The 23,105-nt window shown below is 49.7% G+C and overlaps 1 protein-coding gene across 2 annotated transcripts; it reads right to left on the bottom strand.

Moving 5' to 3' along the window:
* Positions 1-296: 296 nt before the first annotated feature.
* On the bottom strand, positions 297-22,847 carry GPRC5B (G protein-coupled receptor class C group 5 member B). 2 transcript variants are annotated; one of them, XM_042921117.1, is made up of 5 exons: positions 22,736-22,847; positions 19,650-19,752; positions 13,556-14,569; positions 4,859-4,971; positions 297-3,489 (listed from the first exon to the last, which is right to left on the bottom strand). In XM_042921117.1, exons 2-5 carry the CDS (start codon positions 19,711-19,713, stop codon positions 3,445-3,447), a joined length of 1,236 nt encoding a protein of 411 aa, XP_042777051.1. In that variant the 5' UTR covers positions 19,714-19,752; positions 22,736-22,847; the 3' UTR covers positions 297-3,444. The 2 variants fall into 2 exon arrangements, with proteins under 2 accessions (XP_042777051.1, XP_042777052.1); XM_042921118.1 differs by lacking the exon at positions 19,650-19,752 and having other exon boundaries at positions 22,736-22,846.
* Positions 22,848-23,105: the final 258 nt, after the last annotated feature.

The raw sequence follows: 23,105 nt of genomic DNA, 5'->3' as shown, positions 1-23,105 counted from the left end.
CATACTGCCTGCGATCATTTCCAAAGGAGACTGACTCTTAACTCTGACTGTAGATCCAACAAGGTGAGACACTTAAACCCAGACAACAGTAACAAAGGAGGATTGTTGTCAGGTCCCCAGAATATTATAGAAAAGTTCCTCATTCGATGGGTAAGCTAACTTATTACCCTCATTTGTTCTGGGGTTTGCTGTTATCCAGGATTCCCCCGTTCAAAATGCCACAGAGTTAGCCTCCAGGCAGATCCGAAAGAAAGCCTAGTAGTTCTACCGAGTGTTTTGACAAGCTACCACACATCTTTAAGTAAATAGTAAAGCCTTTATTTTTGTGTTAAGAACAGCATTTTGAAAATAAAACCTATCTGCCCATGCTTTACAACCTTTAAATTTGTAATATTTATATACAGTCATTTATGGTACACATTGATTGTCTTGAAATTTCTTTAACGATTTTTTTTTTAATAAGTATGCAACAGTCAGCCAGGGGAGGATAAAGGTACATTATAAAACACACATTAATACATTTAATAAATATATATTATCTATCAAAAATGAGCCTTAGCTCTTTATCAATTAATAAAAAGCACCTGCTGAGAACTCCTGTAAGCTGGTATAATCATTGCATCATTGGATTATAAAAGCCACAACGCTCCCTTTCAGTTTGGGTTTAACTCAGCATTGGCCAACCTAGATCACCCCGAGTTTACACTTGTTCAGTGGGCCCTGACACAATCTGTACTCAAAGCACTGGATCCCCAGAACTTCCCAGTTTGTCAGTTCTCTGCGCTGATTCCCTCACTCCCCACCCTACATATCCAGTGGAGAAATCCAGGATAGAATGACCATTTTCTATTAAAAGGGGGGACGAGAGTGGCTATTATAGTCCCAAAGTGATTTTAATAACCGGACACAGAAAGATTTGTGCTTACAGTTAGGTATTTTGATCACAGATGCTGTCCTTCCAGGTTATGTTCCCTCAACAAGTGTTGTTTACATAAATAGATCTTAAACAGAGGTGCTATTTGATTTCGTATTTAAACTTTGCTCCGTGGGGGCAGCTGGTGGCCACAGTCTCTTGGCGAAGAGGTCTCTTTGTACCCTTCAGGTGGAGTCATTAGAAAAATACCCATTCTCTGCTCTCTGCCCTCACTCCCCCCCTCTGCCCCATTGAGAGGGCATCCAGCCACTCTCAACCTTAAAGCCAAAATAAGACAAAACCCAGAAGCACGATAACATATCATAGATTTAAAAAGAAAGGGGGGAGAAAGGTCTCATCAAGTGAGGTTTCCTGTGGCTCGAAGCTGGTTCCATTTTTATGTTGGTGAAACATTACTTTCCCTTTTTTCCCATTTATACCATGCTCACCTTCTATGCCCGGACCAAGAACTGAGAGGGGAAACGCTCAGGTGAATTGCTCCCTTCTGCAAGGGAGGGGGGGCTCTTGCAGACGGAATCACTGATGGGATCAGAGAGCTCCAAAGGACTCCAGAGAGCGGGGGTAAGCAACCATTTCCTGGCACGAGAATGTGTAATGCTGTCGTTTTTCACTGGACTGGACCGAGGTGTTTGGAGATTTCTGTATTCTCAGAATCCTGGGACTGCATGCAACCGCCCCCATCCCCACCCCAGGTCCTAGCTTCTTTCCCTCCCTCCCCTCCCCAGTACTTCAGGTTTCCAGTCCACCAATGATGCTCCTCTGAGAGAGGACTGGAATCTGATTCTCTAGAAGCAAGCACATGCTGTGGGCCGGGGTGGGGCTGTTTCCCAAAGGTCAGGTACAGGTGGCATTCTGCTGCCATGCTTTTTCTTCCCCATGCATGGCAACTCAAGGAAGTACGCTGGCTGGAAGGAAAACTCGAAGTTGACCGCATTGGGACCGCCAAATTGGCCTTGTTTACCCCGCTGCTCTGCAAGGTTGTGGGGGGGAGGGGACTGTGACGAGGACGGGACACAGCAGAGACTAGGGCCTTGAGAAAAATCAGGTTTATTAAAACAGCTCAGACATATTGGCTTATGAAGAGGTCAGTCCCCCCCCTCCCCCCACCAAACACTAACCTTTTTCATTTTCTTTATAAAGGTTAAAGGCTTATGGGTTGTTTTATAGAAAAAGCAACAGAGTCATTAGCGTAGATGCCAAAGGGCTCACCCTCACTTATACATTTCATGCCATCAGGTTAAAATTCTTTGCTTCGAATCACTGCTAGTGATTATGCTGGCCAAACAGTGCAGAGAACATGGGGCTTTTTAATGGCCGAGATGTTCGAAATGCCAAATAACAAAGGAATGACTTGCTTAGGACGGATGGAAACCATGACAGAAACAATGGGCTTTGAAGAGAATCATTTTCATGGAACTTACAGAAAAACAAGTCAAAAATGCCCCACATACCCTCCAAGACAGCAAGAGCCCCTCGAGTGCTCCACCCCCCCTGGAACTTGCACTCCATCAACACATGAGATCGGAGAACTCGCTGCGTGCTAGGCAGCAGCGTGTCCTCTCTCCCCGGGGAGGCCCTGCTACGCGACATCATCACAGAAAATCTGCTGTGGCACCTGCCTTCTGGCCTGCCAGCCCAGGGGGCTGGAAGCTGATGGTCCATCTAAGTTTTTGAAATGAACATGGGAATAAAAGCCTGGGAAAGGGCTCGGGCGGAGGGGGCAAAAGAAACTGCTGCCCCAAGCCAGAATACTGCTATGACTCCACCAAGCAGGGAGGCGGGCTTGTTTTCCGGCCGTTAACCTGGAGCAGGAGGCCCACAGAGGGCACGGTGGTGGGTCACCACTTTCTAAATGTGATGGTCACTTCAATTCCCAGATAGCCTTCTCTGTATTGGCACATGCCAGGATCCCTCCACCACCACTGGTTGGAAAGCTCACCCCGTGATTCGGTTGGGACTCACCTTGGAATCACACCCACAGCTCCTTAACTGCTCCTGACCCCGTGAAACGTGCAAACAGGCAAGCTGATGGAACAGTCCCCATTAGTCCTCTCAACGCAACAGTCATCTCCAAGAGGCCACCTGGGGTCTACTCGCTGGGGAGGGCAATGGTGTGGGGGACCTCCACAACCAACCCACACCAGCCTGGCCCACTGGCTGTGAATCTGGTTCTGTTCTACCCCCAGAGGATGAAACAGTCTGCCCAGCCACATTTTCGAGTGAGCCTAATACTATTTGCAATTAGCTTTGCTTTAGTTTGCAGGGATTGAGGTTGGTTTGGTATTACGTGTTTGTGTGTGTGTGTGGCAGGGGGCGAGAGGGCAGTCAGTGTTAGCTTTTCAGTTCAGCAGTGTTCACATTTACACGAAATCCCCTTGTGCAGGATTTCTAGATCTCCTGGCTGTCAGGCAGCCTTGTTTGGCTACTGTTACTGATTTCTCCCTCAAGAAAGACACAGCCAGGGAATAAAATCGGTAAGAGAGATTCTTATTCTCTGGAACTTAAGTCTTTCACCAGAGGTGTCTTCCAGTGTAACTTGGCGGAGCAGTTGGGATCTGGAAACAAGGATAACACAGCTAAGAACTCTGTGCTTTGCAAAGTCAACATCAAAAACCAATGTGTTAACAATGTGCCAAAGAGAAGTCCCCTTGCTTTCTCCTGATGGGCTGAGTAATTCCCAAGAAAAGCAGCAAGCACTGTGTGTTATATTGCGCTGTTCTTGGGAAGTCATGTCCTTTTTTCTATAATCACGCACCCCAAATGGATGTTTCCTTACCCAGAAACCCCCTTCACTTTCTAAGTCCAGGGTGTATTTATAGACACTGGTCTTGAAGAGACCAGGAGGGCTTAAGAGTGACTGATGGGGCCATTTTCTAACCATATTTATTAAAACACACAGGCCAAATGCTTTTGAGTCAGGCTTTTCTTGGCACCCAATAATAAAACAGCCCAGTGGATGGCAAGGGGTTTTCAGAAAGCAAATCTGTGAGTCTATTTGTCTTTGAGCCTGTTCCAAACCAGTGCAAACCAATGCCTCGCATACCATTCAAAAGGCCAGGAAAACCCGAATTCCCTCCAGAGATCAAAGACCATCCCTGACTTACGTTTAAAAAAAAAAAAAAAAAAAAAAAAAAAGGAAAAAAAAAAAAGCTCAGTTTGAGTTATGGAATTGGCACATGATATAAAGAATGGAAGTCCAATTTACATGTGTAAACTGGTATGCATTGTTTCTGAAAGAAGCATGTAGCTATGTTTGGAAATTAAATGTGGGAATGACAGTGTGTCTTTGGATTGCTGGAGAAACAAAATGATGTAATTCTACGGAGGCAAGATGTAAACAATGACAATTCTGCTGAAGGTCTGTTTGGCATCAGATAGTAAAACCTATTTTTGTGCTCGCAGGATAGAAATGATAATCACTCCAATTTCTGAAGACATCTTTTAAGGAGTAGAGGTGGGGGAATCCGGTGCCCAGCTGGGGCAGAGACAGGGGCCTGCAGCGGGTGGGGGGGGGGGGGGGGGTGGTTACACTAGGTTGGATGTCAGCAAAATCTGTCAGGGTTTCACAACTCTGGGCTTTTCCTAAAAGTCACCTCCCAGGGAGGGAGAGGTACCTTGTGCATAATGAAAGCCAGAGAATTCATTGGGTACAAGAGCCCCAAGAAATAGGGATGTTTTCAAATGAATCCACAGACTAAGTTAACTAAGTATAGGTGGGTCTTCCGTGCGTGGAGAAAGGGGATAGAGAGGGAAAGAACAATGGAAGCATTGCATGCATTCTAGCCGCAAGGGGCGTCAACTTGAGCCAGTGTTTTTGCAGGGCCCGTAAGCAGCCCCCACAGAGCGGTGTGTCCCAGTGAAACTGCCCCCCAACACTGACTGCTCTTTAGGCTTCTGGCCAAAACATCACCTCTTGATACTTACGGTCCCTCCATTGAGCACAACGGCCATCTCAGTCGGCTGATATACATTGCTTCTAAACGGAGCGCTGGGTCTGTTTCCCAAGCTGCCATTGCGAAATCCCGCTGTTCGGAGAGCTGAGGGGAGGCGGGAAGCCGCAACACAACACCAAAAAAAAAAAAAGAAAAAAAGGAAAAAAAAAAGCCCCACAATTTTGTTTTCTTCCCCTGCATCAACACCGTGCTCCCAGCACACATCCCCCACCCCCCTCCCTACTCCTCCCCATTGTCACAAGCCAGATTCAAAACAAAAGTCACAAAGGGGCTTTGTTCTCTGGCTCTCTTGGAGCATGACCCATCTCAGTGGGGTTGGGAAGTTTGTAGAATCCAGGGCCAGGCTGCTGGGGTGGGGGGCAGGGTTTTGAGCCTCTACCAGAGCCCCCCCCACCCCCAGCCTCTGCAGCCCATGGGTGATAAGGAAGCACCTCTGCATCCCTCAAGGGTTTCCTCTCTCCCCACAAAACGTCATTCATGTCAAGTTCAATACCACACCGCTCAACCCTGTTCACTGTTTCTAGATACACACAGGCGGACAACCCTAAGAATGTGGACACTGAGTACACAGTAGAGGTCATCTTCATGGGAAAGTGACGGGGGAGAGAACAGAGGGACTCCCAAGGACCAGGGTGGGGTATTTCTAATCAGGAAAAAAGGGAGAGTGGTAGCAGAGAGGGCAGAATATGTCAGCACTTTTTAACCTAAGAAAGGTGGGTAAATGGTGTTTCTTATTTGCTTTGTGCTTGTAGAGATCTAATTTTCCTTTTTTTGTAAAGAAAGCCCCAGTTACACAAAGAAACATGGAAGGGACAAATGCATAAGGCTAAGTTGAAGAAGCCAGTCAGTAAAAGCTGCATACTGTTGTGATTCCAACTCAGATATTCTGCTAAAGGCAAAACTATAGAGAGAGTGGGAAGACTAATGATTGCCAGGGGCGTCAGAGGGGTTGGGGGGGGGGTGCAGTGTGCAGTGAGGAACAGGTGGAGCACAAGGCATTTTTAGGGCTGGGAAACAATTCTATCTGACACTATAATGGTACATAGATGAGATTACCCGTTTGTCCAAATCTATAGAACTGCACAAACAAAAGAGTGAGCTCTAAAATGTAAATGGTGGACTTCAGTTAATAGTAATGTATCAATATTGATTTATCAACTGCAACAAACGTACCACTAATGCAGGCTATTGATAATAGGGGCATGCGGGAACTCCCTGTAGTTCCTGCTCAATTTTTCTGTGAAACTACAACTGCTCTGAAAAACAATCTATTAAAAACTAATGAAGAAGGTAGAGGCACTATAAAAACAAAAGTCCATCTCAGCAGCAACATGGCATTGTCATAATTTTCATTCTCCTTGAAGGCACTAATCTTGCTTTGCTAAGAAAAGCCTCACTTCAGAGTCTTCCCTGAAGGGAGTCACTTGTCTGCCTGAAAAGTAGCGCGAGAACTTGGGGTTTTTACACATTACTTGAGGCAGGGACCAAAATCACCTTAGCAACATAGTGAACCATCATAGACTGCCAGCTAGGAGCCAGGCACTGTGTAAAGTACTTTATATATTAACTCATTTAATTTTCATAGCATGATAGGTGCTTTCATTATGTCCACCTTACATGGGGCACAGAGAAATTAAGTTACTAGCCCAAGGTCCCACTGTTGGAAAGAGGCTACACGAGCATTCAAACCCAGGCAGGGAATCTTTTTTGGTTTTTGTTTGTTTAAGTTCATTTATTTATTTTTGAGAGAGACAGAGACATGTGAAGAGGGGAGGGGCAGAGAGAGGAAGACAGAGAGAGAGAATCCCAAACAGAGCAACCAAGAGTCAGACACTCATTTCCAGGTTGGGGCACCTGGGTAGCTTGGTTGGTTAAGTGTCCAGCTCTTGGTTTTAGCTCAAGTCATGATCTCATGGTTTGAGGGATGAAGCCCCATGTTGGGCACTGCACTGACAGCACAGAGCCTGCTTGAAATTCTCTCCCTCTCTCTCTGTGCTCCTCCCCTGCTCTATCCCTCAAAATAAATAAACTTAAAAAAAAAAAAGTCGGATGCTTAACTGACTAAGCCCCCCAGGCACCCTGAGAATCTGTGTTCTTAACACCATACTGGCTCCAAATACTGTTTTTAACCATCACATTCAGTTACCTGGAAGCAACTTTTTTTTTTAAGAGAGAGAGAGGGAAAGAAAGAAAGAACTCAAGCTAGGGAGAGGGGCAGAGGAAGAGAGAGACAGAGAATCTTAAGCAGGCTCGATGCTCAGCGCAGAGCCTGACATGGGGCTGGATCCCACGACTTTGGTATCACGACCTGAGCGGAAACCAAGAGTCAGATACTCAACTGACTGAGCCACGCAGGGGCCCCAGAAGCAACTTAAACTTAAGTGACAGCTCAGCCCAAGCTGGACCGAAGAAACTGAGGTAGGGTGAACAAATGTTCCCAGACATAGGTACGCCAGTGTTTGCTTTAACGTCTCCCTCTGCGCCTTCAAGCAGCTCATTATGCGTGAGCTGAGCACGGAGATACCTTACCCAGGAAGTAGAGAAGGGGGAGCCAGGGAGTGGCATCAGAGGACTCTTACTAGTCTCAACTCCTAGCCAATACCTGCTGGAAGAGAGGGAACACCAAACAGCACCGCTCTCCTGATAATGCAGAGAACCGGCCAGCTGCGGTGGGAGAATCTGGCCCCAACACATTTCCTCCAAGAAACAAAGGCTCGACTCTACTGGCCATCTGTGGGGTGCCTCAGCCCAAGGGCTCCTCTCTGTAGTAGTTATTTGTGGTTCTCCTCTGGTAAACATCCCTCCCACATTCTGAGTGTTGGCTACGACTGCCTTCTACCCTGGCCTGAGGTTGGCATGTGACTTCAACCTGCCCAATAAGTTCCAATCAAAGTTAACTCTGGGATTTTTGCTCAAGCATCCTGGGAAATGGTCCTCTTTTCCACTGGGACTCTGTGCAAGCCCAGAGTTTGGGGCTGTCATCATGCTAACAGGGCCAAGACATGGAGAAAGACCAACTGTAGTCATCACTCACGTCTCCATGATCTAATGATTCCTGAAGCCTGATTCCCAGTACATTAGTGTCTTGCTGTTGTTATTTTGTTTTGTTTTTGCTGAAGCCAGTTCAAATCACATTTTTTATTGCTTGCAATGTCAAGTGTCCCAACTAACACCCCACTCTGACCTGGGTCAGCTGTGAAAGACAAGCAGGGCTCATCCATAAGAGTGTCCCCATAGGAATCTAAGTTTACAGTTTGAATGCCGGCCTTCTCTTACCCAGACTCTGAAAGTGAGGCTAGATTGGCCCTCCCCTGAAAGCTGATTTCAGGGCCTTCCATCAGGAAGCTAAGAGTCAGGGTTTAAATAGCCCTTCATCCTAATGAGATCTGAGAGCCCAAATCCCCCAAAAGAAAGAACACTTTTCTTTACTGCTCCTTTGAAAGGTGAACATTTAATATGCCTTGTTAACGCTTTCCCAGATGTGATCTGAGGTGCTACATCCTTCAGTACATTTTAATCTTTTATCACATACCTCATGCCTTGTTGATACTTATTAATAAGCGAGAGGCTGATGAAGTGGTATCTACCTAGGGTCTCATTTTGGGGAAGGAAATTCAGAAGCTGAGGGCACTGGGACTTGACCTGCAAGGAAAGAGAGCCCAAAAGGCTGGCTGGCTAAAATGCAAAAGAAACAGGGCCAACTGTAGCTCCTAGGCAAGGCCCTTTGTGGGGCCTGGTTCCCTAAAATACAAGCTGGCTGAGGTCAGCACTAAAGACAACAGCTGTTCTCACAGTGACAAGGAAGCATACCCAGATGTTCCCCAGCCAGCAAAGCAAGCGTTTCTAGAACAAAGGCAATCCTAGCCAGGACTCCAATTTAGTCTATGTGAACTTTGCCCGGGGCTCACCCTGCCTGGTCCCATTGGTCCCAGGTGAATTCTGGTGGACACACATTTGGGATGATCCAAAACAGGGCTATTAAAACTAAGTCTGACAACATCCAAGGTTGGGGAAGAAGTGGGGAAACAGGAATGGGGCTCTCATGAGTTATTAAGCCGGGGGAGGGGGAAGACAGTAAATGAGTTTAACTTCTGGGGGGCCATTTGGCTGCATATATGGAGATTTAGAGGTGCAGACTCTTTTATGCATGTCTAGGAATTTTTTTTAAGTTAATTGATCATGGGCCCAGAGGTGAATGTTCACTGCAGCATTACTTATACGGAAAGCCAGAAACAAGTGGAATGAATATGCATCAGCAGAGGATGAGAAAAGTAAACGATTGTGCCTAATGGGAAGCTCGGCATCATGAAAAGGATACTATGCTCCGCAGTCACTGGCCTGGAAGGGCCTCTGTCCACGAGACAATGCTGATTTAAGCAAGCACACTGCAGAACACTGCGTACATTGGTGGCTACATCTGTGAGTCACTTGGAGAGCTCAGAAAACCTAAGCCCAAACAGACTTATCCAATCAGAACAAGGGGGCAGGCCCTGGTAATTTTTTTGAGCTGCCCAAGTGATTCTAACGTACAGCTAGGTTAAGAACCGCTCTATGGGATTGTCTCGTGTGTGTGTGTGTGTGTGTGTGTGTGTGTGTGTGTGTGTGAAAGCGAGTGGGAGGAAGAGAGGGAGGGAGGGAGAGAGACTGTGTGTGTTCACTGAGAGATGTCTGGCAAGATGGGAGCAGTCAGCAGCAGCTCCCTTTGGGCAATGGGATTCTGAACAATTTTTGTTATTTTTACTTGCTGAAACTTCTACATGATTATTGTTGGTTTTTGTCATCAAAAAGGAATAATAAAGCTATTTTGTTTTGGAAAAGAAAGAGGGGACAGAAAGACAACTCACTTGGCTTGGGAATGTGTCAGAGCGTGAAATAGAGGAGGGTGTGACGTACCCCTAGACCCCTCATCACCAATGTGCCAGGCCTGATACGATTGGTACCGACCTGGGTCCCAGATACCTTTGTCCCTGGATCTTATGTACATATGAAGTACTGGCTGCATTTTCACAAGAAAAGATGCATGTAGTAGAGAACCAACATCCCCCCTCTTCCCTGCTCTTATAGCGTGAGCTTGAACAAGTTGCCCGATATTCCTGGACATCAGTTTTCTGCTCTATAAAATGGGGGATTGATAAACCCTGTATCCTCAAGGCACAAAGTTGTCCAGGCACATCAGTAGGATAAGGGCCACTCAAGTGCTTCGAGAAGAGAGGAGTATTCTTTTTTTTTAGATACTGATTTGTTTGTTTTGAGAGAGCGAGCATGAATGGGGGACAGGCAGAGGGAAAGAGAGAGAGAATCTTAATCAGGCTCCACGCTCAGCACAGAGCCTGATGCAGGGCTTGATTTCATGACTGTGAGATCATGACCTGAGCCGAACTCAAGAGTTGGATGCTTAACTGAGCCACACAGGTGCCCTGAGAGATGAGTAATTCTATGGTAGACTAATCAAGCATGTGGCCTCTGGATCCAGCATGTGTGGACTCAAACCCTGGCTCTGCCTCTTAGGCAAGATGTGTAGCCTTTCTGTGCGTCAGTGTCCTATCTGCAAAATGGACCTCAGTGGGTTATTGTAGGGATTAGATGAGATTAGCCACTAAAATGCTCAGAATGGTACCTGGTCCATGGTAAACACCTACTAAGGTTAAACGTTCTTACTTTTGAAGACCCCAATGCTTGGGTAGTTCTAGCATCTCTGTTTTATTACAAGTAAACTAGACCATCAGGTTCAACAACACTGAGTCTTAACCATCTGGGGTTCGCAGACAGCTTTGAGAATCTGACAAAGTGACAGACAAAAATTCCCCAATGAATGTACAAAAATGTACATCCATTTCAGGAGTTCTTACTACCTTTGAGGTCCAAGGGGAGTCTATGGGTCTCATATAAAGAGGATCCTGTTCCAGGAGGAGCCAGGGAAGAGGTGGCTCCACCAGGACCCCACGAATTAGCCAGGCTCCTGACCTCTGCTCATCACATTCCCTGGAGGGCCCTCTGGGCTCCCAGTGATGATCCCCATCCTGACTCCTATCTTTTCCTGGTAACATGGTGAACCAGTGCCACCAGAGCTGACACTCCTGCTAAATCCTTTGACAAACATGGGCTTGCTGGCCTGAGGCTTTCTAGGAAGAATGAAACAGCTCTGATAAATACCACACCAGGGTTTCCAGCCCTGTCCACAGGTGGGTCCTCCCTCCAGTGGGTCTGGCCAGGAGTCGGGGGTACAGATGAAGCTGGGCGCATCCAGGTGGGGAGGAGGGCACTGGGTGGCCTTGGAGGACCTGATGGTTCGATGTGCTTCCCCCTGCCTGCAGGGGACAGGCAGGCTGCCTTTAGCACTCAACCCAGAAAAGTAGACTCTGCAATACGACTGGCTGGTGAACATTGCCCAGGTACCTGGGTGAGCATCACTGAAAAGGGGACCGTGACCATCTGGAATGGGCCATCTCCCAGCTGTATGTCCTTGGGCAAGTCACTGAACCTCTCAGAGTCTCCACTTAATTCATCTATAAGATGGAGATAGTAATAGGACCTATCTCAGTGGGTGGAGGTGAGGCCTAAAGAGAAAACAGAGATTAAGGCCTTAGAATAGTGCCTGGCACATAGTAAATGCTCAATAAACAATGACTATACTAGGTAATAATTACTACTGCTGCTGCTGCTACTACTATTAATGCTGTCATTATTATTATTGTACCCCTGATAAATCTTCAGGTAACTGAGAAAAGGCAATTTTATTTAATTTCCAGTGCTGGGAACTTAGCCGACTCACTTGAAGTAATGACTCTAAGAAATACTTCTGAAGCATCTATAGGGGCTCTGAGTGCCTGCATCACATCCTCTAGGCCCACCTCTGAATCCCGCCACAGCAGTGTGGACAGTCCTGGGTACCCAGACAGCCTCTACCTCTAGTGCCCACTAAATCTCTGCTTTTGTGCCTCAGAAGCCAATGGAACTCATGTAGCCAGAGTAGTGGGAGATGTGACAATGAGAGTAGGAGACCGAGGACACACATGAGGGTGAGTGATGGAGGAACTGGTGGCAGATGCTACAGGCTCCAGATTTCAAAGATGAAGTCTGAGGCTCGTTCTACATGCATCCCTGGCAGGACCGAGTCCCAACTGCCCACAGCAGTAACCAACATATTGGTCTACTTGTTTGGGCATTTCTGCCTTCTTGGTCTCGTTTTCCGTCCCTCTCCCTTGCAGGGAACACTTCCTGGGTAAGCCAGCTGTACCCAAGTCTTGGGCTCTGCTTTCAGGGGAACCCAAGCAAGATACACATCCAGCATGCCAGGTCCTGGGGGAGACCCTCAGCATGTGACGCTCAGTATGTTACTTTTCACAACTCGAGAGGTACATTCTCTCATTGTCTGTATTTTACAGATGAGAAAAACAGGTTCAGAGAGGTAAAGCAATTTGCTTAAAGCCACACATCGAGGAAGTACAAAGGCAGGATTTGAATCCAGACATCTGACTCCAGGGCGCAATTCATACATTCGTGATGATGAAAGTGGGAAGGAGACACAAGCGTTGCTCCCAATATCCCCTGCATCCATCTAGCACTTGGACTACAAACTCAAAACACTTCCAGGTAGCCAGAGAATTAATGTTAATATGTTATAGTGGCTGGGGTAGGGGCAACAGGGAATGGTGGGGAGTGTGGTAAACACAAAGTGGATCCCCATGTAAAGGAACAGCTACTTGGACTGCTTGCATAATTTAAGTATTGTAAATAATATTGCATAAACATAGGGGTGCATATATCCCTTCCAACTAGTGTTTTCATATTCTTTTGGTAAATAGCCAAGAGTGCAATTACCGGATCATAGGGTAATTCTATTTTTAATTTTTTGAGGAACCTCCATACTGTCTTCCACAGTGGCAGCCCAAGTGTCCCTCAACAGATGAATGTATAAAGAACACGTGGTATGTATACAATGGAATATTACTCAGCCATAAAAAAGAACGAAATCTTGCCATTTGCAACAACATGGGTGGATCCAGAGAGTAGAATGCTAAGTCAATGCAATACTGTATGATTTCACTCTTATGTAGAATTTAAGAAACAAAACAAACGGAAAAACAAAAACAGACTCTTAACTGTAGAGAACAAACCAGAGGGGAGGTGGGTGGAGGTGGGAGGGTGGGTAGAATAGTTGAAGGGGATTAAGAGTACACTTGTCCTGATGAGCACGGAGCAATTATTCGGAGCTGTTGAATCACTGTATTGTGCCCCTGAGACTAATATAACACTGCCATGTTAACTACACTGGAATTAAAAACAAACAAACAAAAGAAAGGAGCAGCCACAACTCCTGAGAGGTCGGGCCTTCCTGCACACACCGTCCATCGGCTCCAGGCAATTGTTGCCAGGTGGGAATGTCGACCCAGCATTGCCAGAGCTGACTTTCCAAAAGAGGTGAGAAACCTGGGTTTTATATTTAAATAAGTTGGCAATTGATAAGAAAACACGCTAAATAAAAACCCATCTCTGGGCCAGTTTTATTTAGCACAGGAGCCAATGTTTGTGGGCTCCCATCTGCCAGGACACTGCCCTCCCCCGCCCGGATCACCCATCCCCACTGGAGAGAAAGAAGGGAGTCCTTCTGGGGCAGATGGCCCCAGAGGCCACCCCGCGCCAGGGGGTGGGGTGGCGATCACGTTACCTGCGTTGTGTTCATCCATGGAGAAGGCCTTGTTCTCCATGTAGGTCCGCGGCAGCTGCACATCCTCCTCAAACGCCGTCTCCCGCATCCTCGGCTGCGACGTGTCGAAGTAGTTGGGCGTGTTCTCCTGCGGGGCCGGCAGAATGGTGCAGTGGATTTCAGGGATGGCATGGAAGATGACGAAGACCCAGCCGCTGGCCACCAGTGTGATGGCCAAGGTGGGGTCGCCCCAGGCGTCTCCCTGCCGCAGCTCCGCGTTGCCAAAGAGGTACATGGTCATCCAGGCCACCCAGATGAGCACAGAGAGGAAGGCCGTGACCAGAATGCAGGCCCCGTTCTGCTTCCACTTCTTGAACTTGCCGCACAGCGTGAAGAGGGCCAGCCCCAGGGCCGCCACAAGCAGTACCATGTCGTAGATGAGGGCCATTACAAAGTCCATGGGCTCGTAAGCGCAGGCCGGCTTCGCGTCGCGCAGCACGGTCAGCACCAGCCACTCGATGGCGATGATGACCTGCACGAGCATCAGGCACAGCGCCACGCCCACCAGCTGCCAGCCGGATGGGCTCTTGCCGTGGCGCACCAGCCTCCGCACACGCCACGCCTGGCTCAGCAGGCAGGAGAAGCAGAGCGCGAAGAGGACGCCCCAGAGGAACCTGCGGACCGAGCAGATAGTCTCGTCCTCCCGGATGATGAAGGCGAACGTCAGCCCGAAGAGGCCCAGGGTCCCCAGGAGGAAGAGGAAGTGGAGGCCCACGGGGTCCTTCTTCTCTTTGTCCTTGATAAATGGCAGCCGCACCAGCAGGATGAGCATCAGGAGCAGCGTGATCAGGGCGCCTGCCCCGGCCACCGCCTCCACCACGATGCCCCAGATGGTGTCCAGGTCGCAAAGGGACACGTACTGAGGGAGGAGATCCAATCCGCAGCCCCGGGACGTGCTTGAGTTCTCAGAAGCCCCGGAGGCAATTACGAAGAGCAGGAGGAAGGCAAGCACCTGGTGGGTTCTCATCTTTCTCTCTGACACCAGAAATGTTCCAGAATATTGAGGATGGAGGAGATGTTTGGAGGGAGAAAAAGACCAGTTCACTGTCAGATTCCCACTTTCCTGACTTCTTTAAGACCCACCTCATTTCAAACCTGCTAGCCCATAAGTTACCTCTGACAGGTCAGAAAAAGGCACCCCTTTCTCCAGACAGCACAGCCCCTGGGGTGGGGGTGGGGTGCACGACCCGGATTTCAGCTCCCATCTGCCGCCTTGGTCTGGCACAGTGAACAATCATGAATCATCATTGCTAGTGGTTGGAGAAGAGCGTGAGAGAGAGATTCACTCTCTCTGTATACTCTTTTGTATTCTTTGATTTTTATATTCTGTGCTGTGTCTGACCTCTTCAAAAATAAGGGAATGAAAGCAAAACTTTAAAGAGACAGCCATGAACCCAGCACTGTGCTGAGAATGGTATGTACTGCCTCCTTTCAGTCTCTCAATGGTAACGGCTAATATTTACCCATGACTCACTCGAAGCCAGGCACTAGGCACATCCAGTCCTTACCCTGGTGACAAAACAGGGTCTCCAAGGGGTTAGGATACTCGCCCAAGCTCCTAGAAGCATGCCCTCATTTCAAACATACCATATCCAATATGAACTATCTTCCTGGGATACCCCTCTCCCTCTGCCCTCACACCTCCCCCAAAGGTCACCAGGGAACCCATCCTCACTGCACCTCCATCCCTCCCTCCCCAGGTGCTTGCAGGATTCCTCTTGGTACTCTTTCTGGACTCCCCACAGCAGCCATGGCAAATGGGCTTAACCCAAGTCCCATCTTGCCCCTCCTGGTCCTTCTGCTTAAACACTCTTGACCCCTTGAGTGTAAAACTGCACCCCCCCCAACTCCCTGACCATGTCACCCTCTGAGACCTTGGCCAAGGTCACAGCCCCATCCCTCTTCACCAGAGCCTGTCTATTTCTTTCTTTGCTCTAATCATCTCTGGATTTTTTTTTTCTTGCCTGTTTACTTTGTTTCTCTCATTCTTTTTCCTCTTTTCCCTGCCTTTCTCCACTTCAAGATGCAGGAGGACACAGACACTGTCTAGGTCATCACAGTAGACCAGGGTTTCTCAACTTTGGGGTCACTGACATTCTGGGCCGACCATTCTTTGCTGTGAGGGCCGTCCTGTGCATTGTGGGATGTTCAGCAGTACCCTTGGCTTCTATCCACGAGATGGGTGTCCGTGGCACACCCACTCCCCAAACTGTGACAACCCCAAAATCTTTTGACATTGCCAAATGTCCCATGGGGGTGGGGATGCAAGATCGCTGGATGAACACCACTGGTGTAGACTGAAGCACCAGCACACAGTGCTGGCACAAAATAGATGCTTAGTAAATGTTGAATGAACGACAGACTTATTCACCAGGACCCTATCCTCTACCCCACTGGCACCAGCTCTTGCTTTTGGAGGGAGCCTGGCCTTCAGAAAGCCATGGCCTACACAGCTCTGCTCTCTTGGTCATTTCCAGGGGGCTCAGGCTGGACCTACCACCTTGGCTGCACATGAGTGAGGCTGTAACCAGCCACCTCCAGCCACCTCCAGCTCATCCCTGGGGCTTCCTTAAGTAAATGCAGTATCGACTTCTCTCTCTCTCTTTCTGCTCTTTTATGGGATCCCGTGAGCAGCACTGATCCTGCCTTGGCCGTGAAGCCATTGACTGGGATAAATTATTGATGACACTGGATGAGGAGCCTGGTGCTATATGGATCGTCACCTTTGCCTATAGATGAGAGAAGGCAGGCCCAGAACAGAAGGCATCTGGCAAGAGATGCTTCTTTTTTTTTTTTTTTTTTAATGTTTATTTATTTCTGAGACAGAGACAGAGCATGAGTGGGGGAGGGGCAGAGAGAGAGGGAGACAGAATCTGAAGCAGGCTCAGATTCTCAGGTCGCTCGACTGACTGAGCCAGCCAGGTGCCCCATGGCAAGAGATGCTTCTTAAATGCATCCCAGCATCCCACTCAAGCAAATTAGGGGTGAGGATGCACGCCAGAGGCTGGCAGTCAGACTCATGGTCCGGCCCCTATTCATCCAGCCAATTAACTTCCCTTTTTGTATTAAGCCAGTTTGAGCTGGGTTTGTGTTACTTGCCAACAAAGAAGTTCTATTATTCCTCCCACATCATGTGGCCCCCTTCTTCCAGGACGTCCTCCCTCCCCAACATCTAGGCATGTGGATGCAACCAATGGCAGCCAGGCGTTTTAGTGGGATCCAGCTGTCTCAAGTGGGATTATTCTTATTGTCAAGGATGCCCATGAGGGGACAGCCACCCCACTCTACAGAACAATGTCTAGGATGATCTGGACGGCTACACACTGCCTCAGAATGAAGCAGAGTCTGGCTCATGTAGGATTTCTGGGGGATTCAGAATTGCCCTCCAGAGTTTTCTGTTTTGCCATAGTGACAGTGACAGTAACTAACTCTCTTAGTGCTTGCAACACTGTAGGCACACTTTTATGAACTTCACATATAGTAATGACTTATAATCTGCACAGTGACATTATGAGGCAAGTACTATTACTATTTCCATTTTACAGGAAATAAAACATGGAGTTCAGCTGGCTTGTTCGAGGTCACACAGCTAGAAAGTGGTGGAGCCAGGAGGCAAACAATTGTACTATTGTTACTTGGGCTTCTTATGACAGACCAGGGCTCTAGAAATGTCACCTGGTGAGTGAGCCCTTTGCTGGTCAGTCTGTCTAAATTAGGTCCTTCCTGCCTCCCTGAAGCTCTATGCCAGTACTTTTGATTTTCATCTTTGTAGCATGTGCCATAATTTCCAAATATTTTGTTACCCTTTTGGTCTGTTTCCCCCCTCTCCCATGTCCAAGCCCTTGTTTGTCTTGTTCTGCACAGACTCTAGTACTTGGCACATGGGCAGGGCTCACAACCCAGCTGCTGGATAAATATGGATGAATGGATAAATATGGTCTCAAACAGGGGCGCCTGGGTGGCTGAGTCGGTTAAGTGTCCGACTTTGGCTCAGATCATGATCTCACGGTTCATGGGTTTGAGCCCCGTGTCGGGCTCTGTGCTGACAGCTCAGAGCCTGGAGCCTGCTTTGGATTCTGTGTCTCCCTCTCTCTCTGTCCCTCCCCTGCTTGCATTCTGTCTCTCTCAAAAATAAATTAACATTAAAAAAATTTTTTTAAGTATATGGTCTCAAACCATCATGTGACCCCAGTAGGGCAGATGTTCTTATTGCTGTCTTACAGAGGAAAGAACTGACGGTCTGAGAGGGTTAAGTCAAAGTTTCATCCTCAGACTGCCAACAGCAGCAGTGTCGCCTGGGAGCTCGCTAGAAATGCAGAATCGCAGAGGGTGGGCCTAGCCCCCTGTGTTTCAACAAGCCCCCGCAGCAAGCTCCAAGTGTGTTCAGATGACTGGGCACATGGAGGGCTGAGAAGCTCAGACATACATGCAGCAGGGTAAGCCAGGACCCACGGCCCCAGTACATTCTGCCTCACCAACCCTGCCAGAGAGCAAGCGGGAGGCACCCACGTCAGGATGCACCCCATCCAGCTGCATCAGCCACTTAGTGCTTCCTCCCCCCACCCCCACCCCCCCCACTCTGCATCCCCACCCCAGGAAAAGAGCAGTGCTACAGGAATCCCAAACTGAACAATGCCAGATTAGAGGTTTCAAGTCAGCCGCAGGCAAGGCTGATTGGGACGGGATGAATATATGGCAACAGACCCATGGGATGGAGGCGTGCAGCTCCTCAAAAGGAGTAATGAACAAATGTGAGCGACTGCACAAGCCTCGGCTCACATACTAATTACCTTTGCTGCCAGCCGGGCTCCCAGAAATGTGACTCATTCAGAGGCCCTTAAATACACTATCTCTCTCTCTGTGTCACACACTCTCTCTCTCTCTCTCTCTCTCTCTCTCTCTCTTTCTGTGTCTCTCTCTGTCCACCACCCCCACCTGCAGAGGGGCCAGAAGCCTCCGGCAGGTGGTGGAGGAACACGCTCCATTTCTCCATCTCTCCACGAGCTGGGGCCTGTAAAGGCTGGAAAGAATGCAGGCAAGTTTCCTTGCGTGAGAAAGGACAGCGCTGCCTGCCTGAAGGCCACATTCAGGGCTGGTTCTCCCAGCCCCGATCCCCATCAAGCAGGGTGAACTGCTGAGTGAGGTCTTCTGGTTTCAAGTCCTGCCCTTGCCACTTGCTGGTACCTGGTGACCCTGGGTGGCTGATTGAACCTATCTTGCCTCAGTTTTCCTCATGTGCAAAATAGGGGCATTAACAGTACCCAATATGTGGTTGTGAAGATTAAAATAGTAAGTTTTAGGACAGTAGTTGACACAGGGTATGCTGTCTGTTAAATAAATAGAAATGGTTGGTAAATATTCCCTCAACTGAGGTTATGAACTTTCCTGACTGCTTTTCCAGGAGGAGCAGTTGCCATGGAGATGGGGGAAGAAGGGGGTTCACCCAAGTGTTTATCCACCACTGGTTTCCAGCCTTCCCCATCATGCCAAGCAAAGAGAACCCTGAGTAGAAGGGGAGATATCTTTGGTAGTAGTCTACCCTAAGAACCTCTAAACTCACCTGATACCCAAAGCAGGTGCTCTAAGTGGAAGCCTCCCTGTGAAGGTGGTTTTCCCATGGGAAACCCAGGCCAGCCTGGGTGCCCTGAAGCTCAGTCTCTCTGTCAAGAAGTCAGAGGGAGGACATCCAGGGACCAGACACTGGCCATTCCCTTGGGAAACTAGTGTCCTCATCTGCCCACTACCCATATGAAAAGAGATACAAGATGTATAAAACCACTCTGAACACACATTCTGACCAGCCTCTCTTCAGCTACTACCAGCAGGGCTCTAAGGAGACCACTTATCCTCCACCTTGAGGCCCCTTCCAGTGCCCAGCAGATCAGAGGCATCTTAAACCTATCTTCTTTAAAGATGCGGGGAGATGCTAGAGCATGGAAGGGAAAGAAAAAAAAAAAGAAAACAAAACTGAGCAGGCGGGGAGGGGGCTGTCCCACTCCCGGGCATAGTTAGTAGTTCGGTACGTGGATGAATGCCTGGCACAGAATTTACCTACCCGTCAATCTCATCCAGAGTGGAAGACCGCAGTGGGAGTGAAGCCAGACATAACTATGTGACATGGGGCATTACTTAACCTCTCTGACTCTCAGTCTCTTCCTCTGTAAAACAAAGATAGCGGCTGCCTTCACAAAGCTGGTGTGAAAAGTACACGAGAAATACTCAGCAAAGGGTTGGGCACAAAATAATTGTCTTATTAAAAAGACAATCATGATTCCATTGTCTTTCCTGTTGAGAAAATGGAGGTAGAGAAGTGAGGCAGCTTGGCCAGAGGCTTACTGGAATTCATAGGCCATTTCTCCAAATGGACGAAAACCCATTTCTCCGAACTCCTGACCCAAGGCTTTCCACTGCACCTCTGATTTGAGCCCTCACCCCACGTCTGGCAGAAGGCCAGGATGAGGCTGTGAAGCCAGTCTCTCCACACACCCCAGCATGACACCGTGTCCCAGCCAACTCCTGTTAGAGCTGATGGTGCTGGTGCATTTCCTGCTCTGTAAGATTAAACTGTTACAAGGTTTCCTGACATTAAACTCTTTCCCAGACCCACAATCCCACCATCTGATATCTTTTCCAAGTTACACCATCTCATAATCTTCATTCCCAACGCTGCCCAGACCACCAGCCTATTTGGGGGCCCTTGAATTTAATAAGCCTCCTAGGTTAGTAAACAGGGTTGCCAGAACACAAGCTCCGTGATCCATGAATATGCAAAGCAGCTCCAATCCTGTAAATAAAAGCAATCATTTAAATGCAAATTGCATCCCTGGCTGCCCATTCCGGGGTGGATGGTTCCTCTTGGGCAGTAATTCCGAGAAGAAAATGTGACTAACTCAGAACCCCCAGGAAGCTCAGCGTGAAGTGCTTATGGGGCCAAGGGCTCTGGGTGGGGATGGGCAAGAACTACCTCAAAGTGGGGAGTGAATTTTAAAACCTGAGCAGCTCCTCAAGTGGGCTCACAGGGCAGGCCAGGATCAAGGCAGTCCCCACAGGCTGTATGGAGACCCTCAGAGGCTCCCCGCACCTCAACATCCCCAGAGGCAGAACGAAAGGGGAGTTGCTTTCCACTTCCATGTTGAGGTCAGGGGAGTTTTAAAAATTAACATCCCTTGGTTCCCACTCAAAACCCTCCAAGGGTTCACTGGCCCAAGGAGAATAAAACCTAAACTCCTTTCCATGGCCCAAAAGATTGCGGTCTGGCTGGTCTGTACCATTCCTTCTCCCACCCACCCCCTCCACATCTGCTTCCGAGCTCCAGCCACAATGGCCTTTGTTCAGTTCTAAGCTCATTCCCACCTCCAAGCCTTTGCACTTGCAGTGCCCTCTGCCTGCACAGTGGTCCCCCAAGATCTCCCACTGTGGGAGATCTTGCCAGGCTCCACAAAAATATCACTTCCAAGAATGGTCTTCCATACATACATCAACACTAGTCACTTTATTTGACATCCTCCTGTTTTATTTTCCTGGCAGCTCTTATCCCAATTAGAAGTTATATCTACTTGCTATTCATTTACTTATTTAGTGTTTGTTCACCCACCTGGCCGGTGCCCGGAGAGCGGGGGCTTGTCCATTTTCTACACTGTACTGCCCCAGACCCAGTTCTGTAGGTGGTACATTTACTAAAAGAACAAATTAAGCAATAAAGATTTTGAGCCCTTTCTAACAATAACAAGGCTGCTTGCCTGCCCCAAATGGCGACTTCTTTCCCCTTCCATTTTTCTCTTTCTCAACTCAGCTGACCCCTTTTCAGACTTAGAGCAGGAACAGATAGAAAACCCTTCACTCCACAGCCTAGTTACAAAACTGGCCTCGTGGAGTGCTCCCAACCAACAGATGATGATTTGCATTCTATTTACATGCTATTTGCATGCAGCTTAACTCGAAGTCTGAATGCTCCGCAAGCCCCCCACCCCACCGAAGAAACTTCTGAATCAAGGTTCCTTGGCTGAAGTTCCGTGGCTTTTGTGCCAGGTCCCTTCCTTCACTTTTCCCTCACTTCTCTTGTCTTTTCGAGGACCCCCAGTTCCTCCTGGGCGCTGCTCAAGTGCCCCCCTCCCCCCCCAATCCTGGCGCAGTTGGGCAGCCAGTGTGGCGCGTGGGCCGGGGCCCCAGACAGGGACGCCGCTGCCCGCCACACTCCAGGGGCCTTTGTCCGCGCTCCAAGGAGCCGCCCCCTTAGCGAACCGGGGACGAGTTGGGAGGGGGAGATTGGCCAGGCCTGTGTGTGACAGAGCAAGGGCCACGGAACGAACTCGCGAGCTGCGCTGGGCCGTCCTCGGTGGCAAGGTCGGCGCTCCGCTCCCAGCCTGCCTTAACTCGCTCCCCCGGGCCCAGGCGGGTGCGAGCGGTAGGGATCCCGGGATGTGCGGGGCTGGGCACATCCCCTAGGACAGCGAACGCACCACAGCACAGGGCTCGTCCTAAGCCCCAGCCGGGTCTGAACAGAAACGCCAACCCCTCGCCATTGTATGCAGCCGCCCCTCATTTGTCCCTCGGCCCCAGGTCTCGGCTCTGCCTCTCTTCCCCCGCAGTGTTCCCCCCTTGTCCCGTAGTGCGCAGGCACTGTCGGCTGCGAGCCTGGCCCCCAACCCCTGCAGCAGGTGCGGCAGCTCACCCCCAAAGCCGGGTCCTTATGCCCCCAGCTTCGTCTGCCCTGTCTGTGGTCAGCCCCCACGCTGACCACGCGGCCCCCGGACCTGCCCGCGGCTCCCCTCACACGACGAGTTACTCGGGTACGGCTGGACTCCTTTACACTACTCCCAGCTGCCCTTTACCTGTGGTCGCCCCCAGACCCTCCTCAGAGACTTGGATCTCCACCTGGTCCGGGTACACAGCACCCTCCCCCCCCCCCCCCACATAAAGGTTTCCAGGCCTCCCCTCCCCCCGCCCCGCCCTCTACGGCTCTTCTCCCGCGGCACTGTGGTACCCCCCCAATGTCGACCCCCATCTCCCCCAGCAGACTAACCCCCAGGGCCGCTCAGAAGGGCACAAGAAGCAGACTCCCAATCCTCCCAAGCCCACGGCGGGAAAAGTTTCTGGGGTCGTCCAAGCTCCCTCCACCCCATCGGCGCGGCTTGCACTCACCGACCCCCGCGGCCACGCAGCGCCGACGCTCCTGCTGGTTCTTGGCCTCAAGTCACATCTCTGCAGCGCGGCTGCGGCCCCCGCCCCGCGCGCGCCCGCCCGCCCGCCGGTCCTGTCTCACTGCATAGCCCTCGCGAGCCGATGCCTCGCGAGGCGCCCCCTGGCCCCGCGCTTGCCGCTGCAGCCGCGGCGGCCCCGCCCCCTGGCCGGCCCCGCCCCCGGGGCACCCTGCTCCGCCCCTTGCCCCTGCTCCACAGGCTCTTCCTCACGGAACCCCGCGCCAATTGCGCGGCGCCTCTCCATCCTCTCCACCCGTTGCAAGCCCCTAGCTCCTTGCCCGGAGCGCTGAGACGACCCCCTTCCAAGGTCC

This window comes from Panthera leo, chromosome E3, assembly GCF_018350215.1.
Source record: "Panthera leo isolate Ple1 chromosome E3, P.leo_Ple1_pat1.1, whole genome shotgun sequence".
In the NCBI taxonomy this organism is placed as follows: domain Eukaryota; kingdom Metazoa; phylum Chordata; class Mammalia; order Carnivora; family Felidae; genus Panthera; species Panthera leo.
Note: the sequence above shows the minus strand (reverse complement) of the source record. Positions and strands in the feature narration are given on the sequence as shown.

Bases quoted from the DNA above. Each gene is read 5' to 3' on its own strand.
- GPRC5B (XM_042921117.1), bottom strand. From the start codon at position 19,713: ATGTCACATAGTTATGTCTGGCTTCACTCCCACTGCGGTCTTCCACTC. The intron at 14,570-19,649 runs GTAGGTAAATTC...TTCTGGTGTCAG, and splicing joins ACTCTGGATGAGATTGACGG to AGAGAAAGATGAGAACCCAC. The intron at 4,972-13,555 runs GTAACGTGATCG...GCCTCCCCTCAG, and splicing joins CATGGATGAACACAACGCAG to CTCTCCGAACAGCGGGATTT.